Source organism: Aspergillus sydowii, assembly GCF_001890705.1.
Source record: "Aspergillus sydowii CBS 593.65 unplaced genomic scaffold ASPSYscaffold_1, whole genome shotgun sequence".
Classification (NCBI taxonomy): Eukaryota; Fungi; Ascomycota; class Eurotiomycetes; order Eurotiales; family Aspergillaceae; genus Aspergillus; species Aspergillus sydowii.
Genome location: NW_024467859.1, coordinates 1,127,324 through 1,143,835, shown reverse-complemented (window position 1 = coordinate 1,143,835; position 16,512 = coordinate 1,127,324). Strand labels below are relative to the sequence as shown.

The 16,512-nt window shown below is 51.9% G+C and overlaps 8 protein-coding genes across 8 annotated transcripts; 4 read left to right on the top strand and 4 right to left on the bottom strand.

Annotated features, from left to right (window-relative positions):
* Positions 1-351: 351 nt before the first annotated feature.
* On the top strand, positions 352-2,178 carry veA (sexual development activator VeA; the record flags this gene model as incomplete). The annotated part of the gene is made up of 2 exons (XM_040841001.1): positions 352-505; positions 572-2,178. Coding segments are annotated over 2 exons (1,761 nt in total), but the record flags the coding sequence as incomplete, so codon positions are not given.
* A 502-nt stretch (positions 2,179-2,680) lies between these two features.
* On the bottom strand, positions 2,681-3,203 carry ASPSYDRAFT_38281 (uncharacterized protein). Its single transcript, XM_040845687.1, has 2 exons — positions 2,941-3,203; positions 2,681-2,877 (listed from the first exon to the last, which is right to left on the bottom strand). Exons 1-2 carry the CDS (start codon positions 3,084-3,086, stop codon positions 2,817-2,819), a joined length of 207 nt encoding a protein of 68 aa, XP_040707473.1. The 5' UTR covers positions 3,087-3,203; the 3' UTR covers positions 2,681-2,816.
* ASPSYDRAFT_191286 (putative nuclear RNA binding protein) lies at positions 2,974-5,418 on the top strand (the record flags this gene model as incomplete). Its single annotated transcript, XM_040843645.1, has 1 exon — positions 2,974-5,418. The coding sequence occupies exon 1, from the start codon at positions 3,163-3,165 to the stop codon at positions 5,416-5,418; it is 2,256 nt and encodes a 751-aa protein (XP_040707472.1). The 5' UTR covers positions 2,974-3,162.
* On the bottom strand, positions 5,404-7,302 carry ASPSYDRAFT_38279 (uncharacterized protein). Its single transcript, XM_040845686.1, has 5 exons — positions 6,851-7,302; positions 6,634-6,778; positions 6,535-6,570; positions 5,858-6,470; positions 5,404-5,757 (listed from the first exon to the last, which is right to left on the bottom strand). Exons 1-5 carry the CDS (start codon positions 6,940-6,942, stop codon positions 5,717-5,719), a joined length of 927 nt encoding a protein of 308 aa, XP_040707471.1. The 5' UTR covers positions 6,943-7,302; the 3' UTR covers positions 5,404-5,716.
* ASPSYDRAFT_38278 (uncharacterized protein) lies at positions 6,970-7,449 on the bottom strand. Its single transcript, XM_040845684.1, has one exon. The coding sequence runs from the start codon at positions 7,183-7,185 to the stop codon at positions 6,994-6,996; it is 192 nt and encodes a 63-aa protein (XP_040707470.1). The 5' UTR covers positions 7,186-7,449; the 3' UTR covers positions 6,970-6,993.
* Positions 7,450-8,022: 573 nt separating this feature from the next.
* On the bottom strand, positions 8,023-10,082 carry ASPSYDRAFT_83713 (putative G2/M phase checkpoint control protein Sum2; the record flags this gene model as incomplete). The annotated part of the gene is made up of 3 exons (XM_040851258.1): positions 8,023-9,414; positions 9,648-10,005; positions 10,060-10,082. The coding sequence occupies 3 exons, from the start codon at positions 10,080-10,082 to the stop codon at positions 8,023-8,025; spliced, it is 1,773 nt and encodes a 590-aa protein (XP_040707469.1).
* Positions 10,083-10,453: 371 nt separating this feature from the next.
* On the top strand, positions 10,454-11,770 carry ASPSYDRAFT_142237 (WD40 repeat domain-containing protein; the record flags this gene model as incomplete). Its single annotated transcript, XM_040841225.1, has 4 exons — positions 10,454-10,494; positions 10,558-10,723; positions 10,805-11,470; positions 11,522-11,770. 4 exons carry the CDS (start codon positions 10,454-10,456, stop codon positions 11,768-11,770), a joined length of 1,122 nt encoding a protein of 373 aa, XP_040707468.1.
* A 490-nt stretch (positions 11,771-12,260) lies between these two features.
* On the top strand, positions 12,261-14,798 carry ASPSYDRAFT_139370 (thioredoxin domain-containing protein; the record flags this gene model as incomplete). The annotated part of the gene is made up of 4 exons (XM_040840944.1): positions 12,261-12,350; positions 12,408-12,525; positions 12,584-14,089; positions 14,122-14,798. The coding sequence occupies 4 exons, from the start codon at positions 12,261-12,263 to the stop codon at positions 14,796-14,798; spliced, it is 2,391 nt and encodes a 796-aa protein (XP_040707467.1).
* Positions 14,799-16,512: the final 1,714 nt, after the last annotated feature.

Here is a 16,512-nt window from a genome sequence, read left to right as displayed (position 1 = left end):
ACCCCGATAGGGACAAGTCGTGTCCATCCAATCTCACCCTCTCTTCCTCCTTTCTCTTCCCTTCGTTTCCTCCCCCTTTGATCTTTTTTTTTTTTTTTTCATTTTGTATGATATATCGTCTTGCGCTCCTCAGCTTTTCGTGTTCAGTCTGCCTGTTCCCCGGGTGCTTGCCTTGACTGCCGTCCATCGCGTTTGTTGAGCTGGCCAGCAAGGAACGCAGGCTCAATCCATTCAGCGAGACTCGCCGAACTCGAAGTATATACGAATTGTCACCGTGAGTTGCAATTCTCTTCACTCCAACTTCCTCGATCCTAACTGTCCTCAGTGTCCTAGAACTGATCCATATCACACGTCAAAACGGCTGCGAGAGCTCCACCACCAGCTCCGGTCAACGAGACGGACCACTCCGTCAGCCGGATCACTCGAGAGGGAAAGAAGATAACGTACAGATTGAACGTTATGCAACAGCCCGAGCGTGCCAGAGCTTGCGGTGCAGGTGCTAAGTGTACGCAGAACCTTACCAACTTTTGATCGAACATGAACATGATATTGATATGATGCATTTGAACAGCGTCTGCGGACCGTCGCCCTGTTGATCCTCCCCCGGTTGTCGAAATGCGTATCTTCGAATCGGATCCCCATGATGATACCCACAAAACCGATATCACATTCGCCTATAACGCCAATTTCTTCCTCTTCGCAACTCTGGAAACCGCTCGCCCCATGGCTCAAGGCAGACTTGCGCCAACCCCAAGCTGCCCAGTTCTGACTGGTGTCCCGGTAGCTGGTGTGGCATATTTGGACCGACCATCTCAAGCCGGATACTTTATCTTCCCCGACCTTTCGGTGCGACATGAGGGTGTTTACCGTTTGAGCTTCCACCTGTTTGAGCAAACCAAGGATGCGAAGGACGCCACTGAAGGGACACAGCCTATGCCTCCACCGGTTCCAGGCAAGTTGTCGGCACCACAGCAGTTTTTGGACTTCCGATTGGAGGTGGTCTCTGTCCCATTTATGGTCTATAGCGCGAAGAAGTTCCCCGGACTGACCACTAGCACCAACCTCAGCCGCGTCATTGCAGAGCAGGGCTGCCGTGTTCGTATTCGACGGGATGTGCGTATGAGACGCCGTGGAGACAAGAGGACAGATGACTACGACTATGACGAGGAAAGGATGTATAACGGTCGACGCGCCGACCGATACGTTACACCAGATGCCTACGTCAACGCTCCTGAACGCCCTCGCTCGACAAGTATCAGCACTGTCGACCATGCATATGGCTACCCATCCCAGCGTCGCCCGTCAGGCGCCGAGTATGGACCCACAAACCCTCAGGCTTACCAGCGGCCGATGCCATCTACTCCTGCACCCTCCTCTACGCCTATTCCGCCTTCGATCACGGCTCCTGGCCCAGTCACTATGCCTTCTTCAACACCTTCTCCTGCTTCTACCCATGCACCAGCTCCCACTGCTGCTCATCCACCACTACACACTCCCTCGTATCAATCCCACTTGTCATTTGGTTCAACACAGACTCAGTACCCAGCTCCCCCGCTGTCTCATGTTCCTCAGCCAGCAGCCACCCCGACAAACATGTATTCTCCTCGACCGTCGATATCTCACGGGAGGAACCCATCAACAAGCACGGAGTACGAGCACTCTTACCCGTATCCGCATTCACGTATTCAAGCAGAGCGCCCGCAAAGCTACCCGAAACCACCAACCGCGTCCTTGCCACCGCTACGCCTTCCAAACACTTTCAACATGCAACCTGGCGAAGGCCACCATTCCCTCGAAGCCCCTAGAATCCCCCGATCCCAAACTCCTTCCAACATGGTCACATCGCTACCTCCCATTCAAACGCTCCCAGAGCTTCCACCTGCATCATCTCAGCCAGCGAGCAGTATTGGGTCTAGTCCAGGAAATGATTATGGTCCCGTCAAGGGCCTTTGGGAAACGAACCAGACGTTATCGAAACGGACGCACGAGGAGACTTTCGGACATGACGAACGACCACTTTACAATGGCATGCGGCCTGATAGTGAAGCCTATCCTGGTGGCATGCAGCGTCGTCCTTCCCACGACAGAGTTTCTTCGCTTTTCGGTGGCTCCGACCAGATGGCCTATAAGCGGGCGAATGGGCGTATGGTCTCGAAGATCTCTCCTGCCATGCATTAATTCAAACAAATCAGCGTTTCTTCATTATACCATTGGTGGGCCTCTGGATGGAACGGCGTATAGGCGAAAAGGCCGTACATTGACGGTCAATATTTTGGGATCGGGACAAGACAACTCGAATCTTTTATTTTGTTTCTTTCAATTTCATTTTCCATGGTTACAGGCTCATTTCTATACCTAGTTTCACCCTTCGACCGCTGTATATGATTCTTGTCCGTCTTTTTCTTTTATTATGTTTTGCCTATATTCCCCAGAACCCTGCCATCCATCTGATTAGAATGACTGGCTGTTGCTGGGTGTTCAGACTACTTGAATTTTTCTATGATTCGAATGACCTGTTTTGAGCGGTCTTGTTTTTCTACACTTTTTTTTTTTTTTATCTATCTGCAATTGAATAGATGTGCACAAACAATGGAAACCACATCAATTGAAACTTAAAATCTATTTCTGCAACCATGATCTACGAGTAGGACATAGTCGAATTGTATCCTTCATTCTATGGTTCTTATTAGGATCTTCTAGATATGGGCCGTAGAATGCCCGCGCCTGGGAGCAAGTCAACATCCTGCATTCCGGACGCGAGAAGACTATTCAACCTAACAAGGAACAAATAATTCACGTATCTCAAGAATCGACTATTAAAATTTGAGTTTCTTCTTTTTGTTCCTTATATCAACCCTGGTCCCTGTTCCTTTGTATCTGCACTCGAGCTCAGTTCTGTTGCTTGGCGCGACCATCAAAACAAAACAACTCATCACTCACAACAAAACCCCTCGCCCACGCTCAAACACCTGCGTTGCAGGAATCCTCCTTGCGATACCCTCCTCTTTGCTCGTAACTTTTATACCAAATACGAAGGGAAGAAAAAAAGAAGAATAAAAAGAGAGAAGCAAGAGTGAGAAGAGCATCACCACCGGTGCGGAGGTGAGTGCCTCCCCTCCCTTGCGCGCACCAGAATGCAAGAACTGACAAACAAACGATCCGATGCAGATGTCTTCTGCTTCCACGGCTCGAGCTGCAGCTCCGATCTACTCCTCCGATATAGAGCCAGACCACCAGCTCCAGAAGACCCTCGAGTCAGCAGCAGCCTCCCGCCCTCCGGGTCACGACTCCACCCGCAACTACAGCAGCTATTCGTCACGAAAACACGGCTGGGACGCCTGCCACAGCAGTGACGAATCTGATCTGTTCTCCGAGATCTCGGGCCAATTCGACGATGCGGAAGAGAAGTCTGACGAAGCAGACGAAGCAGACGAATCGGAGTTTCCGCTCCCTGACCACCCTGGTATCCCAGTAGCCGCTTCTGCTTCCGCTGTAGATGTGAACGGCTCAGCCTCCCCCTCTTCGCACTCCGTCAAGCGACGCCGATCGAACGACTGGCCGCACCAGTCCGTGGAAAATGTTTCGGCTCCGACAGCCCGGAAGGAACAGGCGAGTTCTCGGCAGCGCTGGCCCTTTGGTCGCTACTATGAACGCCATGCGAGTTCTGGCTCCCCGAGACTCGCACGTCCCACTGGGCGCCGGTCGCGGTTCGTCGAGGGCCACATGAACGATACAGTCAGTGAGAAACCACCTAGTATCTTCTTCCGAGATGTGGAGGGGCAAGCTCGTGGTAATGAGCCCGCCGCCCGCGCGGCTAATAGAAATTCTGGGATTTTCCGCTTCGGAAAAGCAATTGCATCGGCGTTTAACCCGTTTGGTGGATGGGGAAGTGTTTCTGATATTTGGAAGAGTTCGCAGGTTCAAGATAAGCCGCCGGAGGCTACGAATGATCGGCTTAAACAGGCGGAGTTAGCGTATGAGGAGCTTAAGCGCGCTGGATATCAGGGGACTACCAAGGGGAGCTACGTGCAGAGTCTTGGTTCTGGGACAGGGAGTGCGGGTATCCCTGAGGAGACCTGGAAGTCTATTCGGGAGAAGATGGAGTACGGCAGTGTTGATGCCAGTGGGAATGCCACTGGTGGTGGTCAGCATTCACGAAAAAGCTCTGAACAAGCTCCGAGCAACCGTGACTCTCGGAGTGGGGGTTCGTTACTGCCAATGTTTCCGGACCTGCGAAAGGCCAAGTCGTCGCTGGCGATTAAGAAGTCGGATGGCCAGGAAGTCAGGCATCAGAGGTCTCGCAAGGATATGCAGCGGCACGCTAAGCTCATGAAGCGAGTCAGTAATCTCGAAGACAAGCTTGATCGGGCGCGGCGGGAGCTGCGAGAGATTTCTGGTGAGGCAGAGCAGTTGATGCCCATCACCGTGACTGAAGAGAAGCCGTATCAGCGCAAATTCGTTCCAGGGGCGTTGCCTTCACTCCCATCCGAAAGACTCCTGCATGATCCTGAGCGTACTACGCCCTTGAGCCCACCCCCAAACGGCACTCTTGAGGCCCAAGGCTCTGAAGATCTGACCCAGTCTCAAGCTCGCGCGAACAAAACACGGCTCTTGTCCCCCAAGCCGTGGCGCAAGTCCTCTACTGAAACCCGCTGTAGCTCTGCGAACAGCCCATCATCCCGCAAGCGCAAATCCCCAGGCCCTGAATCAAGGAAGGAACCAGGCTCATCCACTCAGCAACAACAGCGACCTCCAGACACCACACAGGTCCATGAGCAGGGGAAAGAAAACGGAACCCCAGATCAACCGGCGACAGCGACAGAACCAACCCCAGCCCCAGCCCCAGCATCGACACCTGTGAAGGTACCCAAAACACCGCTTCGCAAGCCCAAACTGCCCAAGACCGCCCGTGGTGATAGTCCCGGCTCAGTCGAACGCAAACAAAACCAAAGACGCAGCCCGGGGGTCGAGAATAGTCGCAGCTCCCCAGCGGAAGAGCGAACACCCACAAGTCGCCCGCTCCGATCCACGACGCGCAACCGTTCTGCGACACCTGTGCTCAGAATGAAACGCGGACGCGGGGACCTGCGTTCTACTGTGTCTCCTGGCCATGGTGAGGATAAGGAAAACTTCCACCATGATGAACAGGAGAACGATGATGATGGTGTTGGTGGCGGCGATACCCCTAGTAAGCCCGCAGGTCACGGCCAGCAACAAACTATGGTAACTCCCACCAGAACATCTAGCAGGAAAGCGCGGTACGAGTACATCCCACCTGTGCCTCCGCTGCCTAAGGATCTAGCTGCAACTGCAGCAAAGGTTGATCGCCGCCTGGCCAAGGAGATGGGAAAGAGACGCTCGCAAAGCGAGAACGGTGGCATCGATGGGAGTTTTCAGTGGCCTGAGGATATTTTCTAATTACTTTTTGCTTTTTGCTTCTTGGATTTTGTTCGTTCCTGCTTATTTGTTTAGAGTATCGACCGATGGCTTTCGGAATGGTGTTTCTGGTTTGGTTTTTGAGATTAGGATTGGACTATTGAACTGGGATTAACTGAACAGGATTCGATGGGACGATACGATGAGACATGTCAAATCACGAATGTACATGAATGAATTATGAATTGCGATAATTGAATATAATGTTTTAGATGCATTTGCATTGCACTGCTTCCTCTCAACATGAGCACTTGAGCGAAACTGGTCTCGACGATATAAACTAGAAAATAGCTGTTGCATTCGGATGCGAACTCACACCACCTAAACAACATACTCATCAGCCCAACCCTAACAAGAAGAAGACAAAGAGGAAAAAAAAAAAAAAAATAGAAAGGAAAAGGAGAGGAAAAAGAAAACTCACCAACAACATTCGCCGGCGCACTCGTCACGAAGAAAGTCCATCTCCCCAAACGCCTACAAGTCTCAGCCAACTTCTCCAAATCCCACATCTCCCCAAGCGGCATCCCCCAAAGCGCCAAAATATTCTGATGCATAAACCCAATGGAGCCCCTACCTCCCTCCGTCGCCGTAACAGGCCAGCACTCGAACGTTGGGCTATCTCCGGCCACCGCAGCAAAATAGCAATCATGCAACCAGTCCAGCACCTCCTCTTCCTGCTTCAAGCCCGCAAACGCAATGTCCCCGTGGCTGCGCAGTGCCGCGGCGGTGCGCTCCTCCGGCGAGAGCGAGTGGTAGCGCTGCACGAACCCCGAGCGCACGAGGAGGATGTCGCCTGGTCGGATGGACCCGCCGGCGCTTTCGGGGCGGATATCCAGGCCTTGCCATACGGCGCAGGCGGTTAGTTCGGCGTGCGAGATGGCGTGACTGCTGTACGGATCGTAGTCTTTGTTATGCGACTCGGCGTAGGATTTGTAGTCTAGGAGGATTGCTCGAGAGGCGATGCAGTGGTCTGACCAGTGGTGAATGCTGCAGCGGGTTGTAGGGTTGGGGCCTTCGATATCTTCGGATGTAGCCTGTTTATTCGGTCAGTCTCCAGTTGCTGTTTGCTTTTGGCGGATGGGGAAAGACGAGACGAACCCCGTTGTAGAAGCACTTGGAGCCCAGGTGGGCGAACTGTTGGCGGCCGTGTCAAATGTTGTTCTATATGCAAACTCGTTTGGATGAATGGGGACGTACATGTCGAAATCCATCCCATTGTGTTCCACTTTGGGTATTCATATGATATATATCATCATACCCGACACCGCTACCCAGTGGCTTGATTTTATGCTCAAAGACCTCTCGACCGAAAGCTGGGGTCTTGGGCACATCAGCAGGGAGACTGTCTATTAATTAACACATGTTTCCATCCAATTCAGCTGGAGCCCAGGAGAAGGTACGGAAAAAGACATACTCCAATCGAACCATCTCACCAGTCTTGATCTCCGCAGCTGCAGCCTTCACTCTCGCCGGAGTGAGGAGGTTCAACCGGCCAATCTGAAGCATATACCCGTCAGGTCTTATCTTAATCTAACCACGACAGAGGTGAGAAGATAGTTAAGGAAGTACCTGGTCATCCTTCCCCCATACCCAGGCCGCCTGGTTGGGAGCCCCGGGTATCTTGGGCAGCTCCTTACGCGAGGGAAACCGCGAGGCATCGGGGTTCCAGGGAAGCTCATTGGGGTTCTGGGTTGCCCCGCGTCCGGTGAGGGCATCGAAGACGTTGCCGAGGCGCTCAGTTGGGCTCATACTGGATTTTGTGGTTTATCTTGTAGTTGCTGGTAGAGGTGGGTGGAGGTGTGGTACCAAGAGGAGGCGTATAAGGAAGAGGGCGTTGACGGACGGAGGAACCATGGTGCATTTTCAAGCTTTGGGGTTTCGACTTCGATAGCCGGGTAATATGAAGTCTCGACCGAGGAAGCGGGCAGAGACAGCGTGGAGAGATGAGGAGAAGCTCTGTGGACTGGATGAGGGGTCAGCCACTTACGGTTATGCCTATTGTCCCGAGCTACATGATGCGAGTGTCTACTGAGTAATGTAAAAGCATTTGGACAGTTATTATCGAGGCTTGACTTGACAGTCGACCTCGTTTTATGTATTTTTTTCTTTCGGAACCGTCTTCGTCCACTAGGTATGATACAAAAACACCGTCGCTGTTCTAGGACGTGGTCCTGGATCCAGCCGCGCAGAACACAGCAAAAGCACAGGTATAGTACTATTGTCCAAACGTCTGAGTGGTGCAGCGAAGGCCGATGACAGATAATCCATGCAAAGAAGACAAACGCCGCATACGGACACCATGCGAAACCAAAGCCAGCTAGCGCAAAGCCCAACCACCCATTGTAAAATCCATGCAAATCCAAACGAAGTCTGCCGGTCTTGACATGCCTGTCAAGTCCAGATCCAGTTCTTTGAGGAATGCTACCACCTGACGCCGGAAAATATCAGAAACCGTAGACCTCAGGAAGGAGCCATCACTTCCGAGTCGGAAAGAAAGAGAAGATTGTAGGAAAATAACATGTCCACCGCTAAATGCGCCATCAAACAGTTCACGAGCTAATGCTATAACAACAAAATGGGACCCGACTAGTTCGTAGTTGGGACGCCGGTCGACTGCGACATGTTGCGGCCTCCGCGACCTCGGGAACCATATCCACGACCGTAACCACCTCGGCCGCGACCATAACCACGGCCTCTGCCACGACCCCGGTGGCTACTCCGGTATCCGTCAACACTGCCCTGGCCGAAGGTCTCAATGTTCCGCTTTTCCTCCTCACCGCGCCATTCCCGGCCACCAGCTCGAGCACCGATACTTTCTTCACGATCACGGGACTCACTCGAGATGTTGTCGAAGAATGATGTCGTCCTGTTGTAGACGTTCGCTGTTTGAGTGGTCGGGGCGAGCTCGGCAGTGCTAGTCACCTGCGAAGGCGATTCAACCTCCTGGACAGGAGAACCAGTGGCAATGGCCTCCTTGACCAAATCTTGCTTGTTGAACTTCGCATTGGCAGTTGCAAAGTCATAGTCAGTCTTGGGAACCTCCATCTTCTTATTGCCCTGCGCTTGTTGGTGCTGACCCCGGTGGCCCCCACGACCGCGAGGATGTTGACCCCCACGAGGAGCACGGTTGCCGTCATAAGGTTTCATCTCACCTAGCTGTTTGGTGACACCTTCCACGGAAGCATCTGCTTGCTGAGGCTTCTTTTGTCCATTCGGTTGGGGTAGCTTGGCCATAGCAGCGGCGACAGCAGCCGTAGCCGCACGAGTTGCCTCGGTGATAGCGGCTTGAGCAGTGCCTTGGGTCACATTATTCGCACCGGCGGGAGCTAGAGGGGCATTGGCTGCTGGTTTCGCAGGAGTGATCGGAATGGCAGGTGGCGCGCGTCCTCCACGGGGCCCAGTCGGAGGGGCTCTCTCGGCAGGAGATGCAGTTGTTGCCTTCACAGCCTCCGCTACGGAAGGCTTGGACTCGACGGGTGGAGTTGGTGCGCTTTCAGCCGGTGCGGTAGGCGCAGGAATAGTCTCCTGGACAGGTGGCTTGCTCATAGGGCGATCACCAACGGGCAGCTCGGATGTTGCTTTGGGTCCAGTTGGAGTGGCCCGCTGAGCAGGTGGAGTTTGGTGCTGGCCTGGAGGTCCGATTGGCACCTGGGGAGGGAACTGTCCTGGGCCTCCTGGGCCAGGGGGGAAGCCTTGACCGGGTGGAGGGTACCAGCCCGGAGGAGCTCCATATGGCATCGGCGGGTAGCCAGGTCCAGGCGGGAAGGGGGGATATCGTGGCCCATACGGAGAGTAAAAGTTTTGAAATTGCGGCTGCTGAGGGTAGCCTGGAGGGGGTGGGGGTCGGTGTCCCTGAGGTCCTTGAGGTCCTTGGGGCCCTTGAGGGGGTTGTTGGAGCGGTTGCTGGGGTGGTTGTTGCGGCTGGGGAGGGACGCCTTGAGGGCCTGGACCGGGCCCTGGACCTGGACGAGGTGCGCTCTAATTGACAAGATTAGCTAAATGTTTGAGTCCCTTGTGACGTAAACGTAAGTAACATCGTGTTTCCTCGGCGTATTGTTTATTCAGAAGGAAGGCAACGGAAATATCCACATGGTTTTTGCGCAATTCAGAACAGGTCTGTGTTTACATCCGAAATATTTCATCATTTGATCATACGATGGGCCAACACGAGGTAGGGAGAATGGACTGGTGATTTGGCAGGTTGTACTCACCCCTAGGATTGCCGGGTCATCTGGCATCTGAGGAGGCTCGGGCTGTGCGTTCTCCTTTGTATCCTCCGCGACGCTGATATCCTTTACATCACTTCCGCGAAAGACAATGTATTCGTAGACACTGCTGGATGGGGGTAATTCTTCGGCAGGGTTGCCTCGTCTGCCTTCGGTTCCGAACGACACGACATTCTGGAGAGCAATCGTCGAAGCTTCGGGGTTGATCTCATGTAAAGTACCGACATAGCTAGACAGGGTTAGATGGCGAATCTTCAGGAATACCGCGCCAAAAGGTACTATCGCAGACATAGGTTGAGGAACATACCGAATATCACTCTTTGAAATCAAGTTAAAGCGTTGACTGCCAGGTGTTAACTTCAGCCTAACCGCAAATACCTTGGTTCAGGCCACTGACCCTATTAAATGGTTCATATCCATTTTGGTGTAGAGGATTGCGCGATTGACGCGCGAAGAAAAAAGAGAGTGGAGAGAAGGAGGTGGAGTGAGGGGGTTATAATAAAGTCGAGAAGAGAAGCTGGAGAGATGGAGAAAGGGAGCTGGAGTGAGGAGACGGAGAGGTGGAGGAAGAGAGAGGAAGAAGCTGGAAGCAGAGTTTGTGGTGCGAAGCCTAAAGGGCTCTCCGCTACGGCCGGGCACAGGAGCTCCAACAGCAGTTCTAGTGGTCACCCAGGCTGTGAATTTGCGTTTCTCCAAACAAGCATTCTCGTTTCTTATGTTGGCTTTTACAATAATTTCTTCTGTATAATAAATCTTGTACATACATTGACTGCGTTCCTTCTATACTAATCATGTCTGCTTCCACCCATCGAGACGACTTCTTCCAGACTACGTACAACACCCCCTAGTTCTCCCCGCATTTTTTTTTTTAAGAGTCTCTCGCTGACGAGTCTAGTTCTGCTCTTGATCAACAACAACGAAAGGACGCCAAGTCTAAAAACACAGATGGGTCACCGATCAGACTGCAGAGCAAAATCCTTGCAATTCAAGCGGACCCGTTCAATAATGCCTCTGTTTATGTGGCGCAGAGTGGTGGGACAGTCAGGAAGATAAACCTCGAGGTATGCCGGTTAAATGGTGTACTATATGTTTGGGTGCCGCATGAGATTCATTGTTAACTTTTAACTTGCATTGATGTGTAGACCGGTGAAACTGCCTCTATCTTCAAAGGACCCACTGCACCCATCACGAGCCTTTGCTTTAGTCCAAACGGCCAGATCCTGTTCGCAGGGAGTTGGGACAAGAGCGTTTGGAGCTGGGACATAAATTCAAAGCAAAAGAAGCTACAATATGAAGGTCATACCGATTTCGTGAGAGCCGTTGTGACGACGAGGTTCAAGGGCCAGGATCTCCTCTTGTCGGGTGGTGCCAATGCGCAAATACTGGTATTCGACATTGCGAGTGGGCAACGGTTGCATGTGTTCAAAGGTCACACAAAAGGAATCCAAGATCTGGCAATTGACCCGTTTACCCTAGACCCTGACAGTACCGAGCAAACTGTTTTTAGCGCCGGTAGTGACAGGGAAATTCGTCATTTCGATATCGCAAAAGGCAGCCAGGACCTGACTGGCACGGAGGCACTTTTAGCTCACGAAACAAACATCAACAAGCTTTACTTCGATCAGGATGGTGATCTCTGGACAGCTTCAGCAGATAAAACAGCAAAGTGTCTCGTCAGGGAGGACGGCTGGAAACCCAACCTCACACTCAGCCACCCCGACTATGTGCGTGACGTGGTGGTTGATGAGCGTGGAGGATGGGTAATTACAGCTTGTCGAGATGAGGAAGTTCGCGTGTGGAATCGATCGGTGAGTTCTCTATCATTTCCTCCCCTAGGCGCTTGCTGATGCTTTCATTAGACTGGGCAACTATACCACACGTTTTCAGGTCATTACGAAGAAGTCTCCGGATTGGCTCTAATTGGGCTGACTTTGGTCAGCGTGAGCATCGACGCTACCATCCGGCAGTGGTCTCTGAAACCTGATGATCTACGGAATGCCGTAGCACAGGCAACCAAACCTTCAACTGACGAGGAGTCTGCGAATCCAGAGTCTATGCTAACAGAAGAGGAGGAGCGAGAGCTAGCAGAGCTAATGGAAGAAGACTAAAGGAGAAAAGATTCAGAACATGAAAGTAGTGAAGGCTAGCCGTAGCCAGGAGTATTCAGTATCCACTAGTAGAAATACCTACCCGGTGTTCACTATTGTAACTGTACAAGTAACCGGCATGCCACGTGATCGGCCTCATGCAACCATGACGCAAAGATTCAAGTGTGGGCGGCCGACGATCAACCCGAGGGAGCCAGAATGCACGCGAGAAGCCACTCGATCACCCTGTTAGCTCTTTGAGCCTCTATCGTGCCCGGTATCTCGCATAAGCACCGAGAACTTTTCGGGTTTCAGATTTTACATCACGTTTTCTGCCAGTTCCTATTTCTTATCGCATCCGCCTCATCGGCTTCCCCGCGCGCCGTTGACCTGGTACCTGAACATCAGTGCGGGCAGTCGACTTCTCTTTTTGCAAACCTCTTCCTTCGGGATCCAACGGATTGTAATCAGATGCAAGAGCGAATTACAGCGAAATAAAGGACTGTTCAAGATGCAGGCGCAACAGACCCAGGGCCACGATAATCCGACCGGCGCGGGGCCCAAGCTTGTGAACCGGTTGGGGGCTAGTAAATCCCCATATGTGAGTGATATCCTGAGTTCCACCTTCCTTACCCCAGTACTGACTCATGTCCTATAGGTGAGAGCACATGGGCATAATCCTGTGGCCTGGCAGTTATGGGATGCGGAAAGCATGGAGCTCGCCCGGAGGCATAACCGGCTAATCTTCCTCAGCATCGGCTATTCAGCATGCCATTGTACGTCCCCGCCATTTTGTCGCAATCACGACCAAATATAGTTACTAAATTCTTGCAGGGTGTCATGTTATGGAGAAAGAGTCATTTATGTCGCAAGAGGTAGCTTCGATTCTCAACGACTCGTTTATTCCAATTAAGGTTGACCGAGAAGAACGGCCTGACGTCGACGACATATACATGAATTATGTTCAAGCAACCACAGGGGCCGGGGGCTGGCCATTAAATGTTTTCTTGACCCCGGATTTGGAGCCTGTCTTTGGGGGCACTTACTGGCCCGGCCCGAACTCGACATCGTTGCTCGGCCCCGACACTGTCAGCTTTATCGAGATTTTGGAGAAGCTGCGGGATGTCTGGCAAACTCAACGGCAACGCTGCCTCGACAGCGCGAAGGAGATTACAAAGCAGCTGAGAGAATTCGCCGAAGAAGGCACACACACGTACCAGGGTGACCGTCAAGCCGACGAGGATTTAGATGTTGACCTTCTGGAAGAGGCGTATCAACATTTTGCATCACGGTATGATACGGCCAACGGGGGATTTGGGAGAGCACCTAAATTCCCGACCCCATCGAATCTGAGTTTCCTGCTTCGCCTTGGAATCTACCCTAGCGCGGTGTCTGATATCGTTGGACAAGAAGAATGCGAGAATGCTACAGCAATGGCTGTTAATACACTCATCAGTATGGCTCGCGGGGGTATTCGGGACCACATCGGCCATGGGTTCGCGCGATATAGTGTGACAGGGGACTGGGGGCTACCTCACTTCGAAAAGATGTTGTATGACCAGGCACAACTCCTAGATGTCTACGTCGATGCCTTCAAGATCACCCACAATCCGGAGCTGCTGGGTGCAGTGTACGATCTGATTACCTACCTTACATCTGCTCCGATCCAGTCTACAACTGGGGCTTTCCACTCATCCGAGGATGCCGACAGTCTACCAACCCCCAATGACACAGAGAAGCGAGAGGGTGCTTTCTACGTCTGGACACTCAAGGAGCTAACTCAGGTCTTGGGTCCGCGAGATGCTGGTGTTTGTGCTCGCCACTGGGGCGTGCTCCCTGATGGAAACATCGCACCGGAAAATGACCCTCACGACGAATTCATGAATCAAAATGTCCTTTCGATCAAGGCTACACCAAGTAAGCTAGCCAAAGAATTTGGCCTAGGTGAGGACGAAGTAGTGCGAATCATCAAGTCGAGCAGGCAGAAGCTGCGGGAATATCGGGATAAAAACCGGGTACGGCCCGATCTTGACGACAAAATCATTGTAGCATGGAATGGATTAGCGATCGGTGCCCTAGCCAAGTGCAGTGTGTTGTTTGAAGAGGTCGGCGATTCAAAAGCGGTTCAATGCCGAGAGGCTGCAGCCAAAGCAATCAACTTCATCAAGGAGACTCTCTTTGAAAAGTCCACGGGACAACTCTGGCGAATCTATCGCGACGGCAGCAAAGGAACGACTCAGGGCTTTGCCGAAGACTATGCCTTTTTGACCGGTGGTTTATTGGATATGTATGAAGCGACGTTTGATGATAGCTACCTACAATTCGCCGAACAACTACAAGGTACTTCCCCCTGCCCCAAATGGCACCACGAGTCGCTTTAATTACTAATGTTTTCTTTACAGGCTACCTCAACGACAACTTCCTTGCCCTTTCCGGCTCGACCCCTGCAGGCTACTACACCACCCCATCGACCCCAGTTCCAGGTTCACCCGGGACTCTACTTCGGTTGAAGACCGGTACCGAGTCCGCCCTTCCATCAGTCAACGGGGTAATTGCACGCAATCTCCTTCGTCTCTCCAGCCTCCTCGAAGACGACAAATACCGTCTTCTTGCCCGCCAGACCTGCCATTCCTTCGCGGTAGAAATCCTCCAGCACCCGTTCCTCTTCGTCGGTCTTCTAGATGCGATTGTGGGATTAGAAACAGAGACACGGAATGTTACAGGGGTATTCAGCACCGCAAACGCTACGGCGTCTACGTCGAGCCCGGGCCATTCAACCGAGGAAGGAGGAAACCCACCAGCATCCTCGGGGCGGGATGCATTGGTGAAGAAAATTCGTGCAGAAGCGGGTCTATCTCTTTCAACGTCGGCGACTACCGTGGCAGCTTTAGTAGATATCAGACCCTCGCGTTCGGGTGACTTTGTCGGGAACCAGTCTTTCTGGCTGCGCACGCGGAACCAGCTATTCAAGGATCTAAAGCCGGGAGATCCCGCCAAGAATTATCTGCTAGTTTGTGAAAAGGGGCGCTGTCAAACGGTTGATCTATAATGAAATTCAATGTTCGGTTGTTTGATTGTTTTGGTTGGGGTGATTTTAATTCTTGTTGGAGTTGGCAATGGTATACATATAGGTACCTGCAACTGGCCGTTGCTTATTTGTGAAATACATGTTGAGGACTCGCTGCAGATTGCATCTATCTAGGACAGCGTGGGTGGTGGGGCTATAGCACCAAAGCAGTAGTAGTGACCAGAGTCCAGACCAGCAGAGTCTTGAATGAAAATATGTATGCGTTCGCTTAAATTCTTGTCCAGCTTGTCAGGCTGACCATGGAATGTACCTAACCGTGCCGCCAAGCCACCCACCCATCATCCCTTCCGGCTCTGAACTTTGCTTCTTACTTCTTACCCAGATAGGATAAAGAGAGAGTTCAACCATCTTCACAGCTATTACCGAAGTTTACATTCGCACTCCCGCTCTAATTAGACAACGTTTGCTGTTCCCCATCGCGACCACTAATAGCAAACGTGTGGCGGCCATTGTTTGCCTGCTTGATAAGGGCATTCCTTATTTCTTTGGCCAAGTCTCTAGCATTCCAATAAGCGGCTCTACCCAGGCGAAAGGATTCCGCGGATCCGCGGAACAGCCAATTCTCAAGTTCTGTTATCGCTTACCACATGGTAGTCAGTCAGTATTGCGACCTGGGTGCTGCTTGTTAAAGATGGCCTTTGTAGGATGCGCCGCGTATAACCCAAGCATTCCGTCACGGAAGGTAGCCGGAATAGTATAGACATTTCCCTCATAATAGGCTGGAATCTCGCAAAATTCATCGGTGTCCTATATGCCGAGGGGATTCCAATACACCCAGGATTTCTGAAAGCTTTGCTGGCTTAGGCAGCGCAGTGGTACATGTGGAATATGGGAATTATACACCAGGGTCCAGGGTCTTCAAAATGTTCGTTACAAACATCCGTGTGACAGGCCCTTGACGGAGATTCTACGTTTCCTGCAGAAGCACTTGAGCGATAACTGGAGCTAAGTAACACGGCGGGAGTTGCGGGTTGGGGAGAGGGGGGGATTAGAGGACACCAAAAGTACGTAGCAAACATGCCGGCTAGTCAGAGTATGGGATTCCGAACAGATGTTTGAAGAAGCGAAGAGGAGGTATAATAGACCCACCCCTCTAATTGGTCCTAGCCTCCACAGCGGAAAAGACTTTCGATCTCTCGCAAACACGTTGCAGAGCAGTTGTGCAAGTATTCGGGAGCAAGAACCAGAGGTACATTGGAGTACAATTGTGGAGACCGATCTCTTCGACCGGCTTCTCTTAATGCTATTATGAATTAATTTTAAGTATGGTTGGGCCTGTCCGTCGTTTGGAGTAATAGGTAGCATCATCACAACAGGATACCTGCACTGGCTGCGTCTTTTCATACTTGATGTTCAGATGGTTAGTACTTTGATGCAGTCCAACATCGATTAGTCATCAGTATTTAACGTTGTGGTCTGCGCACCCACTTTAAAGAGAGGAACAACGGTTGGCAACTTGGCATGGGGCATTGTCAATGTCAACCAAGGCTCAGGTTACCAGTTCCAAATCCAGAGCGACTCTCCCAAAGGAAAGACACAGCGGGGTCTGCGCTGATTGTAGCCCCTCACCCACAGGCAGGTAATCATCCATCGTTGTGGGAGAAGGACCTTGAAGTGAATAATGCTGCCTACAACTGAGTTTGCCGACGAGAGAAAAAGAGCTCACTCGACTAGA

Bases quoted from the DNA above. Each gene is read 5' to 3' on its own strand.
- ASPSYDRAFT_38281 (XM_040845687.1), bottom strand. From the start codon at position 3,086: ATGCTCTTCTCACTCTTGCTTCTCTCTTTTTATTCTTCTTTTTTTCTT. The intron at 2,878-2,940 runs GTGAGTGATGAG...GCTCGAGTGCAG, and splicing joins CGTGGGCGAGGGGTTTTGTT to ATACAAAGGAACAGGGACCA.
- ASPSYDRAFT_38279 (XM_040845686.1), bottom strand. From the start codon at position 6,942: ATGCTTCAGATTGGCCGGTTGAACCTCCTCACTCCGGCGAGAGTGAAG. The intron at 6,779-6,850 runs GTATGTCTTTTT...ATTAATAGACAG, and splicing joins GGTGAGATGGTTCGATTGGA to TCTCCCTGCTGATGTGCCCA. The intron at 6,471-6,534 runs GTTCGTCTCGTC...CCGAATAAACAG, and splicing joins CCAAGTGCTTCTACAACGGG to GCTACATCCGAAGATATCGA.
- ASPSYDRAFT_38278 (XM_040845684.1), bottom strand. From the start codon at position 7,185: ATGAGCCCAACTGAGCGCCTCGGCAACGTCTTCGATGCCCTCACCGGA.